The 22,439-nt window shown below is 37.7% G+C and overlaps 1 protein-coding gene across 1 annotated transcript in view; it reads left to right on the top strand.

The window, feature by feature from the left end:
* CNTN5 (contactin 5) overlaps positions 1 to 22,439 on the top strand; it is a 255,596-nt gene that overhangs the window by 69,759 nt on the left and 163,398 nt on the right. Inside the window, exons 4-5 of the mRNA XM_063305866.1 lie at positions 1,929 to 2,132; positions 19,967 to 20,069. Coding sequence (XP_063161936.1) covers positions 1,929 to 2,132; positions 19,967 to 20,069 — 307 coding nt within the window. The remainder of the gene's footprint in view (positions 1 to 1,928; positions 2,133 to 19,966; positions 20,070 to 22,439) is intronic.

Raw genomic sequence — 22,439 nt, 5'->3', positions numbered from 1 at the left:
AGATGGCTTGCCCTGAATTCGAATTGAGATCATTCTGTCGTTTTTTGGGTTGTATCCAAGCACTGCTTTAGCCACTTTACTATTAATTATGAAGGCTACTCCATTTCTTCTGTGGTCCTCTTGTCCACAGTAGTAGATCTGGTGGTCATTTGATGTGAAGTGGCCCATTCCAGTCCATTTCAGTTCACTGACGCCCAGAATGTCTATCTTTAATCTTGACATCTCACCAATAACCACATCCAATTTGCCCTGGCTCATAGATCTTACATTCCAGGTTCCAATGGTGTGTTGATCCTTAGAACATCGGATTCGCCGTTCACCACCAGCACCGTCGGCCGCTAGCCGTCCTTTCGGCTTTGAGCTAGCTGCGTCATCACGTCTGGGGCTAGTTGAGCTCATCCTCTGTTCCTCCCCAGTAGCATTTTGACCATCTTCCGACCTGGGGGTCTCACCTTCCGATGGTATACCGACATATCTCTGGTTGTACTGATCCATTTAGTTTTCACGGCAAGAATACTGGGGTGGGTTGCCATTACCTTCCCCAGGGATCGCATTTAGTCTGACCTCTCTGTCATGACCTTCCCGTCTTGGGTGGCCCTTCACGGTTTAGCTCATGGCATCATTGAGGTGCTCAAGCTCCAGCACCACGACAAGGTAACGATCCTTTGCTGAAGTTGGCCCAGTATGTTGTGCAAAAGTAGTTGTCCCTAATTAGTTATTGTGCACATTCAGAAAACTGAATGAACTGAATGAACCATTGTCAAGAATCAAGATGAAGAGCAAATGTGCACAGTCACCTGTTCAACTCTCATTCTCTGGGAGTGGGAGGTAAAGGCATACTATTAGTTGGGCCTCTTGACCTTCTAATGCAACGTTTCTCAACCTTGGCAACAGCTGGCTGGGGAATTCTGGGAGTTGAAGTCCACCTATGTTAAAGTTGCCAAGATTAAGAAATGCTGTTTTGATGGGCTGCAGGTAGCCACAGTGACATCAAAAAGCAGGAGGAAGAAATTTTGAGGCCAGTTGTCACTTTGGGGGGCAGGGGGAAGTTAAAGGTGTGGATGGGAGGTAAACTACTTCCATTCTTACCTTTTGGCACTCTTCCCCAAAATCCCACTGCCAGTTTCTAATGGCAAAATGGCTGAATTTCCAAAATAATATTTTAGGATAATATCAGGCTTATAGGGGAGTGATAGTAGTAAGAATGGAGTAGCTGCCTCTCAGAGGCCTCACATTTCTATTCCTAGCCTTAATTTTGCTAAATAAATAAAGGTGGAGGAGAAATATTGCACCACTCAAGTTTGGCAACATAATCTCAGGGTGCTGGAGGGCTGCAAATTGCTCAGTCCTTCTTTAAGGTCTGGAATCGTGGGATGTGTTTTTACTTTTCTATCATTTCCTGAAAGCAAAATTAAATACAGTGGTTTCATATGTATATAATATACTGTATTTTCAAGTGCTATTCAGCAAAAGTCCATGCAATGTTAATATTAATTCCTCCTTAAGCATTTGGCATATTTTATTGCTTCCTGTTCAGCATAGCTAAGTGATTAGTAATAAATTTCTCCATAAATAATCTTTAATCATCGAGTTTTGATTCCTCACACCAGGAGTTAGTCAGATCAATGAAGGCTGGAATCAACTGGTGATCTTACTCAGTGTAAAAAAACTTTATATCTACAGTTGCTGGAAAATATTTACCCACAGCTAAGCACACATATTTTCCAAGTTCACTAAGAATAATAATAATAAATAAGCATATATCTCTGTAGAAAAGCTTTCCCATGATTATAGAACATCTGCCTTTCTCCACAGAGAAAAGTACTAAAGTTATATTCCCTTTTTCAAACACGTACATATAATTTGCTCTCTTGTTTGGAGTGGTCTTGCCTTAAGAGACTCAAAATATCTGCCTCTTTATTTTACAGAGATCATCTATAGCTGGGTATTTAATGCATTCCCATCCTTTGTGGCAGAAGATAGCAGGCGTTTCATCTCCCAGGAAACAGGCAACCTCTATATATCCAAGGTACAACCATCCGATGTTGGGAGTTATATCTGCCTCGTGAAGAACACAGTGACAAATGCCAGGGTTCTTAGTCCCCCAACTCCATTAACTCTTCGAACTGATGGTAAGCTGGCTGTTTCTCAAAACTGAAATGTATTTGGGGCAGGGGGAAGCTGTGTAGAAGTATAAGGACTTTTATGTGCTTTATGGGAAGTACCAGCAGAAACGATGGCATATTAATTAGATGAAGCTTGTAGGACCATTATAATATATCCTAACTGGGACTGCCTCTGAAGACCCTTTAGATACATCACTTGGCCCAGAATGCAGACAGATTCTTCTCAGGATCATGACTGTATTAACATTCCTCCTGCCTTTTAGAATAGCCACACTGGAGACTAATTACTATCTATAAAGCACTAAATGGTTTGGATTCCTGTGTATTACTTAAGATCTGTCTAAGAAGCTATTTACTGAGGTCCGTTGCAGCCTGATTCTAGGTTAGTCAGAGGCTGTCTTTATAGTCATACAGCAAATATGGAATTTTCTTCCATGGAGAATCTGTGTTCCCACAGATTTTAATTATCTGCCAGAACTGTTTTAATTGCGGCATTAATTTTTATGTTATTAGGCATCTGGGGCAATATTTTACAGCAGAAAAGCAAAATAGAAATCTATTTAATTCGTAAAGTAGATTGCAATAAATTGTATTACGTGGCTGTCCCCACTTTCTAATATATAATAAATTAAATATATTGAAAAGTTCTGATTGAAGAGTATAACTGATGAACTTCAATGATAAACTTCATTATTTAACAGATTCTTGAGTGACTAATTATGAATTGATCCATACTTCATAACCGGCTGGTTTTTTTTGTTTGTTTTCATTAAACTCAAAGATTTGATATATTGGATCTGATAAGGCCTAACTTTCTTGGTATCAGAACCATCAGGTTGTCCCAAACACTGTTAGTAGAAAATAACAACTAGATAAAATAGAAAATGGATCCAATGGATTCTGAATATACATTTAATGAACAAATAAAGAATAAAATAATCAGGAAATGGATGGGGGGGAAAATCAATCAGTACAGCTTTTCTAGTTTGGTGAGGAAATGCATATCCCTGCAAAATTTTGTTGAATAAACACTGCAGTATTAATGTTTTTTTAGGCTTGATGTTTAATATACAGCTTTGATTCTCAGCAGTGGCTTACGTCAGAACACAGGGTTCTGAAGTGGTTTAGAATAAACTTCTTAAATGTTTATCTTCTTTGGTCCAAACTTTGACTGTTTCCAAGTAGAATTGGGAAATTATGTAGCATTGCAAGTTTTTACTTACTTGGATGATTTTGAGAATGGAAGTAGAAAAATACACGGACATTAGCAATGGCTACTAGTTTTGAAAAATACATGGACATTAGCAATGGCTACTAGTTTTGAAAAATACATGGACATTAGCAATGGCTACCGATGACTAGAAGAAGAGTTAAAGACTCATGTCCTTTTGTGAATCCCCATATGTATTCTGTTGAACTGTTACAGAATGCTGGACTACACAGGCCTTTGGTCTAAACACGGGCCTTTATGAGTTTAGCTTAGGAATAGGTATTAAATTGAGGGGCTGTGCAGAAATCTAGATTCAAAGGACAAAATTTGATTCAGAGCTTGCATGGGTGTGCATGTCGCCCCAGTCAGGAACACGTTATACAAATTACATATTTGCTTAGTATTATGCAGAGGGCAATTGTGGAAGCCCAGGAAAAGACAGTTGCTTTAAGATGCTCCCATGAGCACTATGCGTGCACCCCTGTGCAGTCCAAATCACATCTGGACATTACAACAAAATGGAAACTAATTTAGGAAAAGGTGGCATTTATAATATTTACAATGCATTTTATAATCTCCCAGAGCTAGCTGGGCATAAAAAATGGTAAAAAATAAATAGAAAATGTGAATGTCACACTATACTGCTCTTTTAAGTTAAGACACATGCTTAACATTAGGTGTAAAATATACCCAAATACAATATGTGAATGAAACAAATACTTACTAGAGAACATGATACAAGTGCACTGATCCTATTGTTCATTGATGAATGTCCTTTAGAGGCAATCCAAGCTTTGTTGCCATATAACTTGAGGTTTGATTCATAGTCTCTGTTTGACATGAGATGACCAGGGAATCCCTGATCTGACAACACTTCTCTTGAATTTAGTATCAGCATCTGGGAATAAGTAAAAATTGAATCAGCATTATGAAGAAAACAAGACCTATCAAGCTTTTTGGAGGAGATTTATCAAGCCTTCCCTAGCCTAGTGATTTTTTGATGTATTGGACTTCAACTCAGTTATTTCAAGTAATTGTGGGAAATTGAAGTCCAACCCATCTGAAGGGCACCATGGAAGTCTATACTAACCTTGCACTATTTTTCCAGTGAAATCATCCATTGAAAATAATTATCTGTCCTCTTAGAGAAAACATTGCATATACACTTATGCTTTTTTTCCTTTTCCTTTTCCTTTTCCTTTCCTTCCTTCCTTCCTTCCTTCCTTCTTTCTTTCTTTCTTTCTTTCTTTCTTTCATTCTTTCATTCTTTCTTTCATTCTTTCTTTTGATGAGGAAGATAATGTGGAGGGGAATTTTCAAGAGGAAAATGGAACCCTCTTCCCAGTTACATGATCCCAGTACAAATTACCCTCCTTGGTTCCTGAATTTTAGACAATTTATGAAAGATGCAGATCTTCCGTTGTCTTACCTGTTTTGGTTCACAAAAGAAAAGCAATATGTAACAATTATGTTTAGCAATGAAATGGTACTTAAGATTGCAGGACTAGAACACATTGGAGAGTCTATTCCTAATAATGGTAGACTACTGCTCTAATTAGACAACTTTTCCTACTTTTTATACTCCTAAAGCTGGGACAGGAATAGAACCCCTCATTCACATATCTAAATACAAAAGGATCCCCAATTTGTCTAGACAAAAGCTTTTTTTTTTCAAGGTTGTTTCAACTCCATTCCTTCAGCTCATATCAGAGAGAAAAGGAAGTCCCATCAATCCATAACTTGAAGAGAGCTTATAAAACATGTCCAATAATTCTGTCAGGAAACAGAAGTTGCTTTCTGGATCAGCCAGCTAAAATAGTGTGATAATTCATCTGGATTTGTTAACAGTGTTTTTTGCCTCTCTTATTAGTTTCATTCCCTGGCGTAAATGTCATTGTGACAGGTTCTTTTGCGGGAATGGTACAGGCTGTGTAGGTTTTCCTTATTCTTCCCTTTGTTACAAGAGAGATTTTATTATATAAAAATCTCAAACAAAATATATGATACCCACTTATTTCTATGAAGCACAAATGACCAAGTTCAAATTATCATGTCTGGATACATTATGCCAAGACCTAGTTCTCTGGAGAAATCTCAAAAGCTTGGAAAAGTGGAAAAAAAATGTGGACAACCAACAGTGAGTTACAGTGGCAATGGGTGTAGTGCTGGAAGATCTGAAGGACCAGGTTGGGGACAGATTGTCCTCAGAAAGTCTATATATAGCAGTGTTTCTCAGCCTTGGCAACTTTAAGATGTTGGACTTCAACTCCCGGAATTCCCCAGCCAGAAAGGTGTTGAAGTCCATACATCTTAAAGTTACCATGGTTGAGAAACACTAATCTATAGGGTTGCTAAAAGTTAACGCCAACTCGATGGCACATAATAAATCAATTCATCATATATTTCTAGCCCTTATCACTAAACCTATAACCTATGTACCTATTTCTGTATGAGCTGTGGATCTAATTCTAAGGTTCCTTCTGTAGAGTTACTATGAGTCTTCATAAACTTCTTCCTCCCCTTTCCTTCTTGTCCTTTACAGGCAGCATTGAATTGTCTACTCTTTAGTAAGATTTGTCCTTAGAGTGGGGAAACTCCTCCTTCAGAGATGTAGTCACCTTAGGTTTGGCTGGCATGTTCATATTTTCAGCCAAGTACTGGTTGCGCCATGCTCAACTACTGCAGGGACTTTAGCATCGCAATCCTTCAGTCTTCATTTGGGAAGGAAAATGTTTATTACCAGCTGCTGGCTGGCTGATGTCAGCATTTCTGGAGGAGTTGGGGAGGATGCCAGATTCTGCTATTCTGCTCACTTTCCACTCCTTGTGTGTCTGAATTCCATGTCTACTTTTTCCATGCCACTAATCATCTGCTGCATGCTTCACCAAGTCAGCTTTGTCCTGGTCTTTGCCCCTTTCTCACCTGCAACCTTCTCTTCTCCTTCTCTCCTACACAGCTACAATCTCTCCTCTTAACTTGCATACCCATGTGGTGAAGGCATCTTCCTGTTATAGTTGAAACACAAGCAGGAATGTCCACAGGGTGTGGTCACAAATGTCAAGATGGCAGCTGTGATGATGTAATCAAAACTCTATCTATTTTTTACATGCATTGCATGTGCAATGCAAATAAAAACCAGGCAGAACTTCTGCCTAGAACTGCAGACACCTCTGAGCACTGGTATGGTCCAGCTATGTACACTGCCTTAAAATCTACTCCACTACCTGGGTGGGGAGGATTAAAAGAGAAAGAAGGGCTTGTACTGATACTCCTTCCATAACCATCTTGTAATGAATTACCAAGTGATTACATTAATAATCTATATTGTGCTTGTAGCCCAGCACTAAGGCTTCCATTGACCTTATCCCTTTTTCCAGTAGAAGTGGGAAATAGCTCAGTACCCCAAAGATTTCTTCCCCAGTGACTGCTCAGCTTATATGTAGTATATTGAGATAAAGAGTTTCACCCTGGTAGAGCAACAGCCTATGCATAGCACCTGAAATAAAACTAATTGAATTTAATGGGACTTGCTATAGAGTAAGTATGTGAAGATTTGACCTTCTGATTCCAGATTTCTAGGAATAGCTCCCTTATGTCAATGTAGGTGTATGCTTGTGCAAATGTATGTTTCTGAATGTAAAACAAATAAACATGATACAAGTGCACTGATCCTATTGTTCATTGATGAATGTCCATAAGAGGCAATCCAAACTTTGTTGCCATATAAAGTCTATGTCTATGTGTATATGTGTTTGTCAATCTGTACACACACATATGCACACATATATACAATGCCCATGTTTTGGGTGGTGGGGGAGCTCCCCAGGTTTGGTTTCATTAAGTGTGGTCAACCTAGTTGACGAGATAAGAAAGCTGAACAATATACAGAATTTTATGTGTGCCATCTAATCTTTCTTTAGGCACAGGTGGAATCATCTCAAATTCTGGGCTAGCTTCTTTTGGACTATATAGTATATGGTATAGGAAGTATATGAACAGCCATTCTTGGGGCTGGTTGGTTCCCTAGTTCTGCCGGGACCAGTTTTATTCCCTCATGGGTTGAATCAGATCCACCATGGCTTGGACTTCATTGCATTTTATATTGATTGATTATTGGTAGTATTTACGATTTTATCGAATTTTTAATTGTTTTTTATTGTGAACCACCCAGGGTCCCCCGTGTGGAGGAGATAGGCGGTGATAAAAATCTGATACATAAAAATAAAAAATAAAAAATGGTATGCATAGTACTGTACAGAGGACACTCTCTGGATGTTTAAATGTCATGTTCTCACATCAAACGTTCTTGGAACACTTGATTGGACTTGCATGCATGTTTTGTTCAACACATGTCTTCTTCTTGCGAGTTGAAGGAAAGGGAGGGGGGAACATCTTGGAGTGTGAAATCATTTTGTTTGGACTATTGTGAAATGCCAAGGTCATCTGCAAACAACGATGGAGACATACTTGCACTAACTGGCACGAGAGGGAGGGGGCATACCTGAGAGAGGAGTGGGGTGGGAATTTGAAGTCACTGAAGATGTTTAATGGGGAAAAAGCACAAGCTTTTCCATTCACAACTTTTTCTTCTGTATTGAATGCTACACACCATTAAAGAGAATTCTGAGTAATTGCTTATGAGTCAGATTTAATGGGAAGTTGAGTATTCCAGTCATCACAAATTACATCCTCCATCAAAACACAGAAGACTGTAACTACAAAATTGCAACTTTAGGTTTTTTTCTTGTTCATTTGGTTATTAATCTGTCAACCTGTGAGCCGGTGTTAACTGTTGACTTTTGTTTTCTGGAGATGAGGACTAGTGGAAAGACTGAAATATAGAAAGAGGAATAGTCTGGGTTCTTTTATTTTTATTTGTTTCGCTTTTCTTTCAAAAGATGAAAATAAGACAAGAGGGAAGAGCCAAGGAAAAGATACAATAGCCATTCCCAAACTTACGTCCCAGTTTTCATTGGCTTGTAGTTTCTATTATTCCAGCTAGCCTAGCCAATAGTAACAGGTTGTGGTTGTGGTCCGATAGCATCTAAGAATTGAAGGTTGGGAAAGACTTCGATAGAACAAGAGAAATAATGGGAAAACCCCAAGCTGTGGAAAGGATATAGACACAAGACAAGGTTATCTGTCAAACAGACTGAAAGGGTAGGGTATGTATAACTGGAGTTCAACTTATGAGCTTTCTTGGTGCTTTATTGATATTGGCTGAATGCAAATGACAACACAGAAGTTTTAGAATTGAAAACATTCCACTCAGAGTCCAGGCATAGAGGAAGGGAGTCCAGAAGAAGCAGTTTTATATATCCTTGTCTTCATTGTTTAAAAAAATTAAATAAATAAGCAGAGTTCTTAAAGAAATCATGTCAACGCTTGCAAGTTGTACATTTATCAGCTAGTTGTTCACAAAAATGAACAGACCTAAATTTAGAAAAATCCAATTATCATAATCCTTTCTGTGACTTTGAATTTTCATGGATGACAACTTCCTTTTTGGAATTTTTTTGTTGTAGTCAATGCCATTAGGACTTGGTATCTTATGACAAGAATGCTCATGAGATAACAGATTTATCTTCATTGAGATGACTGAATTATATTATAGTTTTATGTCAAATCCTGCAAGTATAGACATTCACTTGCCTTTATATTAATCTTTTATTTCCTTAGAGCTGTGCCTGAAAGGGAAACTTATCTTCTTGATATGAAGCAAATTAAATAAAAACATCAAGAAATCCTTGAATGGATTCTGAATAAAATGAATACCTCATTTGTGCAGATGTCCTTGACAATCAGTTATTTCCTACCATTCAATTTCCTTTTGTGCAGACCTAAAAACAATTTAAAATTCTATCTGAAGAAATAAAAAGTTTCATCAGGAAAAAAAATGGATCATGCATCATTTCATTAACTGCCTTTTACAATGGGTTAGACCCTCAGAAGAAATATTTAATAAGTGTTTATAAGCAGTTCCAAGAGCATTTTAGGAAACTTTTGGAAGTCCCAGTTACCAAACTGGAAGGAGTTAAAGTGCCTTTAGTGAAAAAAAATGTAGAAAATTTGCAAAGGATAAGGAAATAGAAATGTGGTGAGCTTAAAACATTTGCTGTTTGATCATAAAGTGCACTTATTTCAAGTTCATATATTTTTATGAGATCATTTCCCCATTCTGGAATGTATCTATTAAAAGTGTTTTGAACTGTTCACTGTTTCTTTCAGACTAAGAAATAAAGGCACTGAAAGGTTGCTATCTATAGTCTTCAGTCATCACTACCCAAAGATACATAGAGAGATACATCTTTCCATGGTCTTCAGTCATTTATTTATTTGTTTGTTTGATTGATTGATTTCTATAGCTGCCCTTCTTAGCAAGTGACTCTGAGCAGCTTACAACAATAAAAACTATAAAACAATTAAAACAATTTCAATTAAAACAATTAAAATACAAAATAAATAGACATGGCCACCAAGTAAGCAATGCATGGATGTTAATACAACCAAGAAACGGGACTATTCACATGCTCGGGGCCCCAGACCCAGGCATATAACCAGGTCTTCATGGCCTTACGAAAGACCAACAGGATTGGGGACATCGTAATCTCTGTAGGGAGAATATTCCAGAGGGCAGGCACTATAGCTGAGAAGGCACGCCTTCTAGTCCCCATTCACTGACATTCCTTGGCTGACAGGGCCCGCAGCATACCCAACCTACTAGATCAAATTGGACGTGTAGAAACAACTGGGAGAAGACGGTCCCTTAGGTAACCCAGCCCCAAGCCATGAAGGGCTTTAAAGGTGACAACCAGCACCTTGAATTGCACCTGGAAGCACACTGGCAACCAATGTAGCTCACGTAGCAGTGGTGTTACGTGTATTGAATATCCAGCTCCATTTTCTACCCATGTAGCCACATTCTGTACCAGCTGAAGCTTCCGAATGCTCTTCAAGGGCAGCCCCATGTAGAGTGCATTGCAGTAATTCAGATGGGAGATCACGAGGGCATGAGTGACTGTGAGCACAGCCTCTCGGTCCAGGAATTTTCCATGGTTTTCTGTGGTTTTCAGTCAAGATGCATAGAGAGATACATCTCAGATGTGACTGATTATTCAACTAAACTCCACAAGGTAGAGTTATTGAATCTATTCAACATGGAGCTCCAGAACCATCATTTCTGCTTGGTTCTCTGCCAGTTTGCTTTGTTTCAAGTAGAAAGTACTTTAGGTCAAATTTAAAGTCAAATTTATTTTATTTTATTAGCTAACTTAACTTTATGGTAGGGTGTTAGCTAACATAACTTCTACATGACCCTGCAGCCTGCTTAACCTCTCATTTAGTGCTTCTGTAACTTCAAGGAAATACCTTGGGGTAACCTTCCCTTCATTCACTTCACTTGGGTCACCTGACTGGTGCCATGACCACTGCACAGATGTTATATAATGGACTTTGAAAGTATACTGTTCTATTAACACTGGTTTAAGTTATATCTATATCTATATCTATCTGTATCTATCTATCTATCTATCTTAAACATCCACTTATTTTTAAAAAATACAATCCAAGTTTGGGTGGCCAAAAGGGCAGAGATGGGGGAGGAAATAGCTGGGTGGGTGTAGCTGCAGTGCCTTTTATTGTTCAGTTTCTTTGGTAACTCAGACAGGGAGAATAGTTGTTGTCGGGTGTTGGTGAATGCTGGTGTGTCACCCAGAATATTGTGGTGTGTCACCTTTGACATGCATGTCATAGGTTCACCACCACTGTCCTATTGCTTCTGAAAGACCCGACCTTCATTTGATACAACTTGCAGCCTGCTATCAAAGCATACCATATCAGTTATTTCATCATGGGTAAAATGACTCTTAACCTTCCTCATCACTGCTCCATTTGTGATCAGTTTCCAGAAGATTGGAACAGTCAATGTTTGAAAACAGGATTCTTGATCATTATATTAATCTTGGCAGAGGTATAGGATGTTCTTCCTATCATGCCATTCAAGGTCCTTCTATGTCAGCAGTTGGAGTAGTCCACAATCGTTTTCCAGATCTTTGCAAACTTTGCCAAGTAGTTAGCTATTCGTTTCATCTCTACATAACTTGATATATCTTGGATTGCTTCAACTTTCCCAGGATCATTTTTCCATATCTTAGTAAGATTCAGTTTTATATTTCACTTCCTTCTGTCTCAGAAAGACAGAACATTCGGTCTGTTATCGCTTCAGTTTCAGAATATTCTTCCCTAATGAGAAAGAGATCATCAGCAAATATTCTTATGCTGCTAGCTTTTAACTGAGTCCATAGTGGAACACTTCACACCATTGGCATGTGTGTATGATATTAGCCAAAGGGCTTTGCTAAAGTGGTTAAGTAGCTTGACCTTGTTCAACCCACTTTTGTTGAATGTCAAATAATGAAAAAATCTTGGTCCGAGAGAGAAAATATGCCATGTAATCAATGGTAGGTAGTGGATAGTGACTCTGCTTTAATATCTGTTTGTGTCTATTCAGATGGATAGTTTTTTCAGAGGGCTTAGACCCTATAACCAAGTTACTAATCCATGTTGTTCTGGTGTCCATCAGAATTATAATCTATTTTCTGCTTAAATGGTTCCTCCTCCTTTTAGGAATCCTAATTGGTTTCATGCTAGAATATATGTCAAGTTTCAGTTTTCCTACCAAATGTCCTTCCCTGAAAGACATTTTCAGACTCTTGCAGTAGTGTCTCCATGGTCTCCACAGCCACATGACAGTGCTCATTAGTTTGCGCTGCATGCAAGATATTATGATATTGTAATGCAATCAATTTCATGGGCTGCATTGTTTTGCTTCTCAGCAGAGGTTTAAAGACCTCCCCTCCCACAATAATAAATTCCAACTGATAGACCTCTTGGGTTGCAAAGTTTAATTCTGCACTTCCCTATTATTTTCAGAGTACACTTGTTACAGATAAAGACTACCTGACAGCATGGAGCAATAACTCTCCCTACAGGGATGAAATACTGTGATAGCACACTACAGGTGGTGCCAAAGTCCAAGTAATAGCGAACACATTGACAATTCACTAACATCATTGCAAGCAATACAGTAGGTTACATCCACCTAGCTAGTTAATGCTCACCATGTGTACCTCGAGGTCTGGAACTACTACGGTGAAGCTCTGGGCACCATATTTTAAGAATGATTCAGAGAAAAACAGGTTTGAAGGAGGAGAATGAGGATGATCAGGGGACTTGAAACTAAATCCTATAAAGATAAATTGAAGGGAGTGGAAATATTAAGCCTTGAAAAGAGAAGGCTGGTGCCAGGGAGGGTATCTTAGTGCTCTTCAAATACCTGGAAGGATGACAGCCAGAACATCAAGACCTGTTCTCTATCCTTCCAGCTGGTAAACCCCAAAATAATAGATTTCAGTTGTGGGAAGATAGATTATGACTGAATATTAGAAAAATTTACTGACAGTGAGAGAAGTTTGACAGTAGAATCAGTTACCAGGAGAGGTGGTAGGCTTAACTTCACTGGATACGTTCCAACAGAGTCATCGATTAGGGACACTGTCATTTATATTCCTGTACTGAGTGGGAGGTGAACTTGATGGCCTAAGTGGACTCTTCGACCTCTATAATTCTAGTTATAGAATAGTATTTCAGCAACATGTTGAGGGCCCCATGTTCTAAATAGACAAGAAAGAATGCCTTTCATTCTGTTCTACCTTGTAACATTGCAGCTTATTTGCTCATTTGTAACAAAAATGTCAGATCAAGCATAAACTCAGTTTTTGAACTAATAAGCCAAGCAGTCATGGCTCTGGCCAAAAGAAGAGATATCAGAGAGTCCAGACAACCAGCTGGGGAAGAAACTTTGCTCTTCATAATTGCTTCCAGGTCAGGCATGCTTGTTTGAGCAACATGGGATTTTTTTGTAACTATAAACCACCTTTGTTCACCCTCTGTTTGTACTTTATTCTACCCATGTCTGATTAGGTACTGGATCTAAAACCTTGACAACCATCCCTCATAACACATTTTTGGAAGTCCCAAGCAATCAGGAAAATAAGCAAACAAATGAACAAGCAGAGGTTTCTCAGGCCTCTATGAGGCTATTATGGTCAGTTTGGTTGGGTCAACCAGAAACTACACAAGTATACATGACTGAATTTGATAACCAGTTCATAAAGCAAAGTATCACAGGGTACTTTTAAGATTCCATGTTCTGAAAGAAAGAGGCAACCCGGAACAGCATGCCAAGTTTTTCTTCCCCTTTTTTCCTACAAACTGCTGATAAAACACATAATAGTAACAATTTTCTTTCTTCAGCCTCAAGCTTTGTAACCGCGATTTACAGCCTCTAATTGCTTTGTATAAAATGCAAACAGTTTTCCCTTCCCTGTGGATAAGACAGTATTTCAAAAGTAGAAGTGAGAGCATCTTTTTTTCAGCTTTCAGCTCTAATCACCTCTAAGCAGGTATGTGGGTGAAAATATAATTATGCATATAATAATTCTATGTTCACTATTCTTATTCTACACCTACCTTTTCTTCCTAATTCTGGAGTTAAGAAAGGGCTTACCAGTATTAGTGGCAAGATTTCTTCATTCTCTGGCTCATTCCACTGATCTTGATCTAACTGGTGATCCTTTGACAAGTAAAATCTTCAACCTATGATGGGTAGATAAGGTCCTCTTTCTCTTCAGAACTCTTCCCCTGCATCTTACCTTCAAATGCTTCATGGACTATGGACCACTCATGAACTAACAAGCCTTTAACAGTGCGAACACTGCCTAATCTATTTTTAGGATCACTAACAAGCCTTTTTCTGGACTGAAACCAACAATTCATCTTCAATAACCACTGGAGTTGTTAAAGTCTGTATTAGCCATCTTAGCTGTAAGCCATCACCTCCATTTCCATGCCTTTCCATTTCCAAGCCTTTTTGTCTTCAGAATCTTCCTGGGTGTATTATTATTATTATTATTATTATTATTTCTCTTTTACCACTCCATATTTGCCTTCTCTTGTGAGAACTATTTCATATCAGAATCTCAATAAACACTTATTCTCAGGCCCTTATCAGCAAAGTTTACAAATTGTTTTGTTTGGTTATTTGCAGGAAGACATGGACAGCTAGTTAAGAGACTAGCAAGCTCGTCACACAGAGCTTTACAGAGTTGGGTTTTGTAAGAACTGGTTCCAAATGCATCTTCCTGCAAAAGAAGCCAAACTTATGGACAGTGTCAAAGAAATAACTGCCTATCATTTACTGAAAGCACAGTTAGGCTCAGCTATTGACTTCATCTGACTGCAGCTGACTGCTGCCATTGATGAATAAGAAAGGGTTTAGTTATCTATTTGTTAACTATATGTCAAATGATTTATATGGTGGCACAAAAGATCTTGGGTATGCAATGTATGACAACTCATTAACCCCAGTCACAAGAGAAAATGCCCACCACGATCAGCTTTTAAACAGGAGAAACACATTAGCCCTGAAGGGCTCTTTCCAACCCTTCCTTCAGCTATTCAGGTTGACAGGATGTTGAATTACAGCCTCCCAAAGACCAGTTTGCAGCAGATTTCCAGGCATGATAGCATGTAGAAAATTAAATATTTGTTTACTTCTCCATTTGTAAGTCTTGCTCCTATTGAATTTCTTACCTGTCTGAGACATTTCCCTGTGAACCTGGCATAAGATATACAGTGGAGCTGGGACTAACCTATCATACCCTGTCATCCATCAGTCCACTGAAATAATCTGGTTATGACAGTGTGCATTTTGCTTGGACAGGCCATCTCTGATGCACCCAAATGAGGTTCTGATTATAGACTGTAAAGTAATGGACCTTTGGCTTGCTACTGATGAAGAAGCTTTGGCCCTGTCTGGTCTTCATTATGGAGGAAAGGCTGAGATGTTTATACTCGACAGGTGTTTATACTTGACTGACAAAGCATAAGCCATTTCATGAGGTGTACCTTTCTCTCATTCCCATAACTCATTCTTGGCTAACTGTGTATAAGAGACAATCAGAACAAGCTACAGCTGAATGAGGGTGGTGAGCCCTGCATGCAGTATAGAACAGACATAGACGTTATGAACATCCAAAGAGCTTTAGGAAGAAAATGTTTTTGTGCTTCACCAAAGCAGCCACCAGAGAATCTGAAGGAAAGAGCAATGGAAAAGTGCCATTGGTTTTTGTTGTTGAAAAGCATCCCAGGCCAGAGTCTGGGTCAAAGCATGAGATGTGGCAAACTTGCTTTTGAAATATGGGGAGGGGCTGAGGAGACGAAAGCACAGCAGAGATGTTTATGTGACTGCAAAGATCAACCTGAAATATTTAAGCCATCTTTTCTTTTTATATGTGACTAGTCTAATGGAGCCAACAGAAGCAATAAGAGCAGTATGTGCCTTGTTTGTTGGCAAGAATAAAAAGGGCTATATGACAATGGTATCCTAACATGTTTCCAATTGGTATTTTTCCAAAATGCTCCACAATGAAAAATTCCATATCAACTTCTACATGTATATGACATTGTCTTAAAGCTCATAGAGATCTTTCTGCCGCCTCCTCCTCTTTATCTCCCTCCCTTCCCCTAGTTTTTGTGTTTCCTATTTTCTTCCTGTTCATGATCATGTATTAGTAATTCAGATATTTTTTTAGAATTTTAATAATTCATCCCAAGGAGATAAATTCTGGTTTACCATTTTATACAAACATGATTTACGAGTATAACTATTGTATAAAGTGTTATACTCATAAATCATTTTGCTGGATGAACCAACTAATCAAGACAAACTATGTAATTTGGTTACATGAACACACCACAAAGCCAAATCACACTAAGGACAAGTTATTCATTGTTCCTGGTGTTCTTGTATTTATGTCATTAGGAGGTAAATGTGTGTGAATAGCTTGCACCCAGTGCGCAATCATCTCTTCTGCATTCTGCAGCCTCCCTGGCTTTTCATGTCTGCAATAAACCCAAGGGAACTTATTGCGGGAACTCTTTCCATGGGGTTTTTCCAAATGGAAAAATGTAGATAGTCAGAGAGGCTTCAGAGAGAAGGAAACATTATCTAATATCTGCAAGGAGCCCCTCTGGCAATAAATTAAACTCAAAAACACTGCCAAAATACTAATCCTAATAATACACCAGAAAAACACAGCCCTATTTCCCAAGGGAAGAAATTAAAAGTCTGTTTTCTGCACAGCATTCAAAAAGACTGGGTCAAAACCATTGGTGAATTTAGCTGTAATGCCCAATACACATAAAAACCAGAGAATTGCTTAGACTGAAAAGAATATGTTCCCCTTTTCATCATGTGTAAAACATCTTGTGAAGTCTATGTTTTATGTGTTCCTGTAGTACCTGTCCAAACCCCAGACCTGCTGAATGATGCAGAGGAAAATGGTAATATTTAAATAGTGTGCATGTACCTAAATCTTGAGAGCCAATGGGGTGTGGTGGTTAAGGCACCAGGCTAGAAACCGGGAGACCGTGAGTTCTAGTCCCGCCTTAGGACAAAGCCAGCTGGGTGACCTTGGGCCAGTCCCTCTCCCCAGCCCTAGGAAGGAGGCAATGGCAAACCACTTCTGAAAATCTTGCCAAGAAAACTTCAGGGACTTGTCCAAGCAGTCTCAGAGAATCAGACACAATTGAATGGATAATAAATAAATAAATAAACCTGAACATCATTATTGACTTCTCTGAAAAGAGATAAATAAATTTTACAGGTTTTGCTTAGATAGAAATATGCTCCAGTCCAATATTATACAAATAGATACTGATATCAGAAATAGATCAGGATGGAAAACATTAGAATGTAAGATTCTTGCTGGATTACATCTAAGGCCTATCTAATTTAAATTCCTATGGTACTCAGGCAGATGTGGTGTGTGTGTGTGTGTGTGTGAGAGAGAGAGAGAGAGAGAGAGAGAGAAGTCAAGACAGGAGCCATGTGACACATATTAAAGGGACAGGGTTTCAGATTGCATGGTCCTGGTGGTCATCTTGATTTTTTTTCAACCTTCCTCCCCCTCTCCCACTCCACAGATGTCCTTGTACCTAGGGGAAGTTCACAATCTCCAGTATTCTAAAAAGTTAGCCAAAAGTATTTTCCAATTTTTATCTAGACAAGGGATCATTTAATTCTCTTCTGAAATGTAATTAATTTAAGGTGATAAAACAAGTCTACTCTTTTACAAAGTAGATAAAACAAGTGTACTGTGAAGCCAAGTGGAAGCTGAAAAGAGGAGGTGAAAAATAACACCTAGAACAGATTTTTTTAAAAATCTGCTTGGATGGCTTTTATTGAATTGTGTTGCAATATTATGGGGCCATCACAACAAACGGCTTCATATACAGAATGTCTAGATATTCCTCCAAAATCATGCTTTGAAGCATGTTTCATTAGATGAACTGAGTTGAGTCCCAGTCAACAGCCATTACCAAGACTTTCTTAACAATTTTTTAAAAAATAATCTTCAAAGCCTGAGTTGAAGAAGCAACCCATTTCACATTTTATCCGGTTGATATTTTATAAGCCACATTTTATAAAATTGTGGTTGCTTTAAGAATTACAATAACCTAAATGAATGTAAAGCAACAAGATCTTTATTTCAGGCTGCCAAAAGTTTGGCTACTTTAATGAACAGCAGATTGATGCTATGCCTACGCATGGTCAAAAGCATTTTCCTGAATCATTTTTGAAACATTGACACCCATACTACCTTATACATATGAATGAGCCAGCCAAAACACTACAGTTTTCACATCAGCTTGTTCAATGAATCAGCCATGAGTTCTCAATAAAACATGGATTTAATGGACCATTAGGGGAGAGAGGATGTACATTACTTCCAAATGTCTGTTAAATCCAAATTTATGTTATTTATATCAATTCACGTCATTTTATGTCATTATGCAAATGACATAAATTGCATCATTTGCATGTTTAAATCAGTATGCAAATTGTGTAAACTGGTGGAAATAATGTAAATCTAAGCGAATTGTCTGGACTATTTCAGGTACACCAAATTTAGATTGGGGGGGGGGACAGATACGTCTTTGCATCCAAAGTATGGTAAATGAGGGTCCCCTAAATAGAGATTTTACTGGTGAATATGAAATATTTTTTCTTGGAATAAGTTTGACTATGAAATATGTACCATCATCTTTAAAGATTGGGGAGGGTAACAGCTCCACCTGGGGGTGGTTGGTGCCATAGCACCCCCTATTGATTGGGATTCCATCTGCTCTTGGATTTTATATTTACTATCTTATTTATGTTTTTAAGCATAAATAAGTGTGATTGAAGCTTAGATGTTTTTATTATTGCTTTTATTGTAGACTGCCCATAGTCCCCTATTGGGGGAGATGGGCAGTAATATAAATTTAATAAATAAATAAAAAATAAAGATTTACTAAACATGAACATCTTTTTTGCTCTTTGGTAGCAGCTGTTTGGCCTAAAGCATTTATTAAGAAAAGATTGCAGCTATGGGGGCTTTTTCACTTGGAAAGGAGAAGCACCCTAGAGATTTACAAATTCATTCATGTCGTAGGGACTCTGGAAAAGTTTTTCACCCTCTTTTGCAATATTGAAAGCCATCCCCTGAAATTAAAAGAAAGAGATTCAAGACTGACAGAAGCAAACATACAAACAGAGGCACCTGTAAACATAGACACATTTTTATTTTATGCAGTGAGAAGTTAAAGCTTAGGTACTAAAGTTGGTCTTTGGTTATATAAGAAACCAATTAGGAGTTTAGCATTTGATGTATATTATTTTTACAAAGCCAAATTATATACATTTTTATATTTTAAAATAATATTTATATTTGAATTATTATTATTATTATTATTAGTAGTAGTAGTAGTAGTAGTAGTACTTACTCTATATAAAACCACTATAGTTTTTTAGTGTGCCAAGGTAAAACTGAAGACCAATCAGCCTGGAAAGAATCTATCTAGGCAGTCACTAAAAGTTGACAACAACTTGATGGCACTTAATCAATCATATTGTTTTCATACATTTCATGCATTGTATATATTTTCTATGCTATTTATTAAAGATATTATTATTTATACAATTTTGCCATGCTAGTAATTGTCATCATCTACCCATAAAATTTTAGTTATTGGGCTGATAAGAAACAGCACCATAGTCGCTCTTGCTATTGATGTTACTCAGCAGTGTACAAATTCCTAAAAATGTTCATGAAACCACAGTCTGAATATATTTTAAGTGGATATATTGAGGAATGACAAGAAAGTCGATTGTGACTGAGGAGGGGGTTGCTTATTACAAATTTGACCCCATTTTTGTTAAAGCAAAAAGATTCCTGAAATCACCCAAATATAGTCGTCAATCCATCATTCCGACCATTAGTTTGGAACACCCACCATAAGAAAGGATTATCTGCTTCTTTAAAAATAAAATGCTGCTTTGGTGGTATTGGAAAATCCTAACTATTTAGATTATATTTGGGGTATATTCCTAACTGTAGCCATCTTCCTTTATAATCAAATCATTCTTCTCTAGCTATTTGACAATCTCCCCAACAGTAAGTTTTCTATCAAAGGAAGTCTTCAGTGATGCCTATTTTACTTGTAAAGATAATTCTTTATTTCCCAGGTGTGATGGGGGAATATGAACCAAAAATTGAAGTCCATTTTCCATACACAGTTACAGCTGCTAAGGGATCTACTGTTAAGATGGAATGCTTTGCACTGGGCAAGTAAGTATATATTCTTCCATAATTGATTATTAAAATATGAGATCATTCATTTAGGGCTTTATTAGTGTGTGTGTATCTGTGCATGCATGTGCACGCACGATAAAGGTCAAGGAAGGTCATGCTTATACACACACAGAGAAAGAAAGATTCATTATACAGACACAAACTCCTGAAGAAAATCTACATGGACACTAAGAGTACCTTGATGGTACATAATCAATCAATCAGTATATATACAAACACAAACACAAACACATATACAATAGATAGATATAGATAGATAGATAGATAGATAGATAGATAGATAGATAGATAGATATTATAATACAGTTATGAAAACTATATATAGGATTACACTGAGACTTACCTATATATTTCCAAGTTCCAAATGATATGAACAGCTGTGTTGAAACAGAAATGTGTTGGATCTGATGGAGGAAGGTATTGGAGATCACAAGCAGCTATGTCCTGGGTTGTTTGGTTTCTCATTTTTTTTATCCATTTGGCATCAGAATTCTATTTTTTTTTTAAGTTCATATTTTTCAATATGTTTGTATGCACATTTTTCAATGAGAAGACAGGACACCCTGGAGAAGATGCTGATGCTAGGGAGAGTGGAGGGCAAAAGGAAGAGGGGCCGACCAAGGGCAAGATGGATGGATGATATTCTAGAGGTGACAGACTCGTCCCTGGGGGAGCTGGGGGTGTTGACGACCGACAGGAAGCTCTGGCATGGGCTGGTCCATGAAGTCACGAAGAGTCGGAAGCGACTGAACGAATAAACAACAACAACAACAAACATTGTTCAAATGTCCATGTTGCTGCATGTCACTTCCTCTTCTCTAATGCTAATCAGAATTGTAATCAATGACTGGGTACTTACTTTTCACATTTGTAACTTCTCAGTCAAGACTCTTTAAGTAATTTGCTTCTCCTTAAATTCTTATGTCAGGATTTTATTTTTAATCTCATACTTAAAAACCTTTTAAGGGTCACATATTCATCCCATTTTATCTCTTCACTGCAAATAAGAAACCAGACTTTCCAATTTAATGTATTAGTAAATATACAATTCTGTGTATGTAGGAGGATAATACATATTAATTGCAGTATAAACCTGCAAACCATAATAAGTTGAGAGCATCTACTGAAATTGGTAAGACTTGCTTTTGTGAGAATATTTGTCTTTGCTTATGTATTGCCAGATTTATATTCTGCCTCTAACAGCACAGTTGCTTTTTTAAGATAGCACACAATAATTAATAGAATACAATCATCACCATAGAACGTATTAAATAATCATCAAACTAAATTTACACTATATCCATTTAAAACTAAATAGTAAAAGTTAAAACGTTAGCATTTAATGGAAAGCAGAGCCTGAATTCTTCTTGAGAAGTTACCAAAGAGGGGGCCATTCATAAATGTGATGATCTCCAATGTAACATCTTTTCTGGACAGGCCAGAAAAAAATCCTTTCATGACTAAACACAAGGCCTGGACAAGTTTATACAGGTGTAGGTGACCTTATAGGTAGGACCCAAACAGTAAGGGTTCTTAATGAAGGATTCTAGTATGAATTTCAATTGAAGTCAATTTGGGGCATGTGTAACACTGAGTTACAGACTGCAAGGTGAATTCCACATATATATATAGCTGTACTCACAAAACACTCCTTTCTCCATCATGTGGAAGAAGGGTAGAAGCGTGAAGTACAATCTGGTTCATATATTCAGTTAAGCTATGAGTGGAACATTGAAACAAAACCATGGATATTCAGAGAAATAATATTCCACAATTGTAAGTAGGAAAAAATATAAATACAAACCTAAGACAGTAAGAACAAGTTCTGTAGGATTAGAGTGTTTTCTCAGTATAGAACCAGCTGTCCAGAGATCGTAAAGGCTTTTTAAACCTTGCATTCTCAGTTAATGAGAAGACATGAGGCAGCCTTTTCAAAGGTTGCAGACTGTTTTCAGAGAGTGAACCGAGAGGAACTATTACAGGCTAATCCAATATTATGGTCCACTTTTTGGTATTCCTGATCTTTGTTCTGTTTTAGTTTTGCTACTACTAATTTTGCTTTGTGCCACTGGATTGTTTTAGTTGTTATGAGCTATTCTGAGAGGTTTTAGTACAAAACAGGCCAAAGTGTTCTACATTAATAAATACATGTCCTACATTAACTTCTACACATCTCAAGCATTCTTCATTGATGGTGAGAGCTGTCTCCTAGTCCTATTTCAGTCTGCCATCTAAAATCCAGAGAACATGGATTTATTTTTGAAACTTTTCAGAAGTTGTTAATGGAAAGGTCAAAAACAGCTGAAAGGTTTACTGAAGGACAGGTTGACCTTGCTACCATATTAC

This window comes from Candoia aspera, chromosome 5 (assembly GCF_035149785.1).
Source record: "Candoia aspera isolate rCanAsp1 chromosome 5, rCanAsp1.hap2, whole genome shotgun sequence".
NCBI classification, from domain to species: Eukaryota; Metazoa; Chordata; class Lepidosauria; order Squamata; family Boidae; genus Candoia; species Candoia aspera.
Note: the sequence above shows the minus strand (reverse complement) of the source record. Positions and strands in the feature narration are given on the sequence as shown.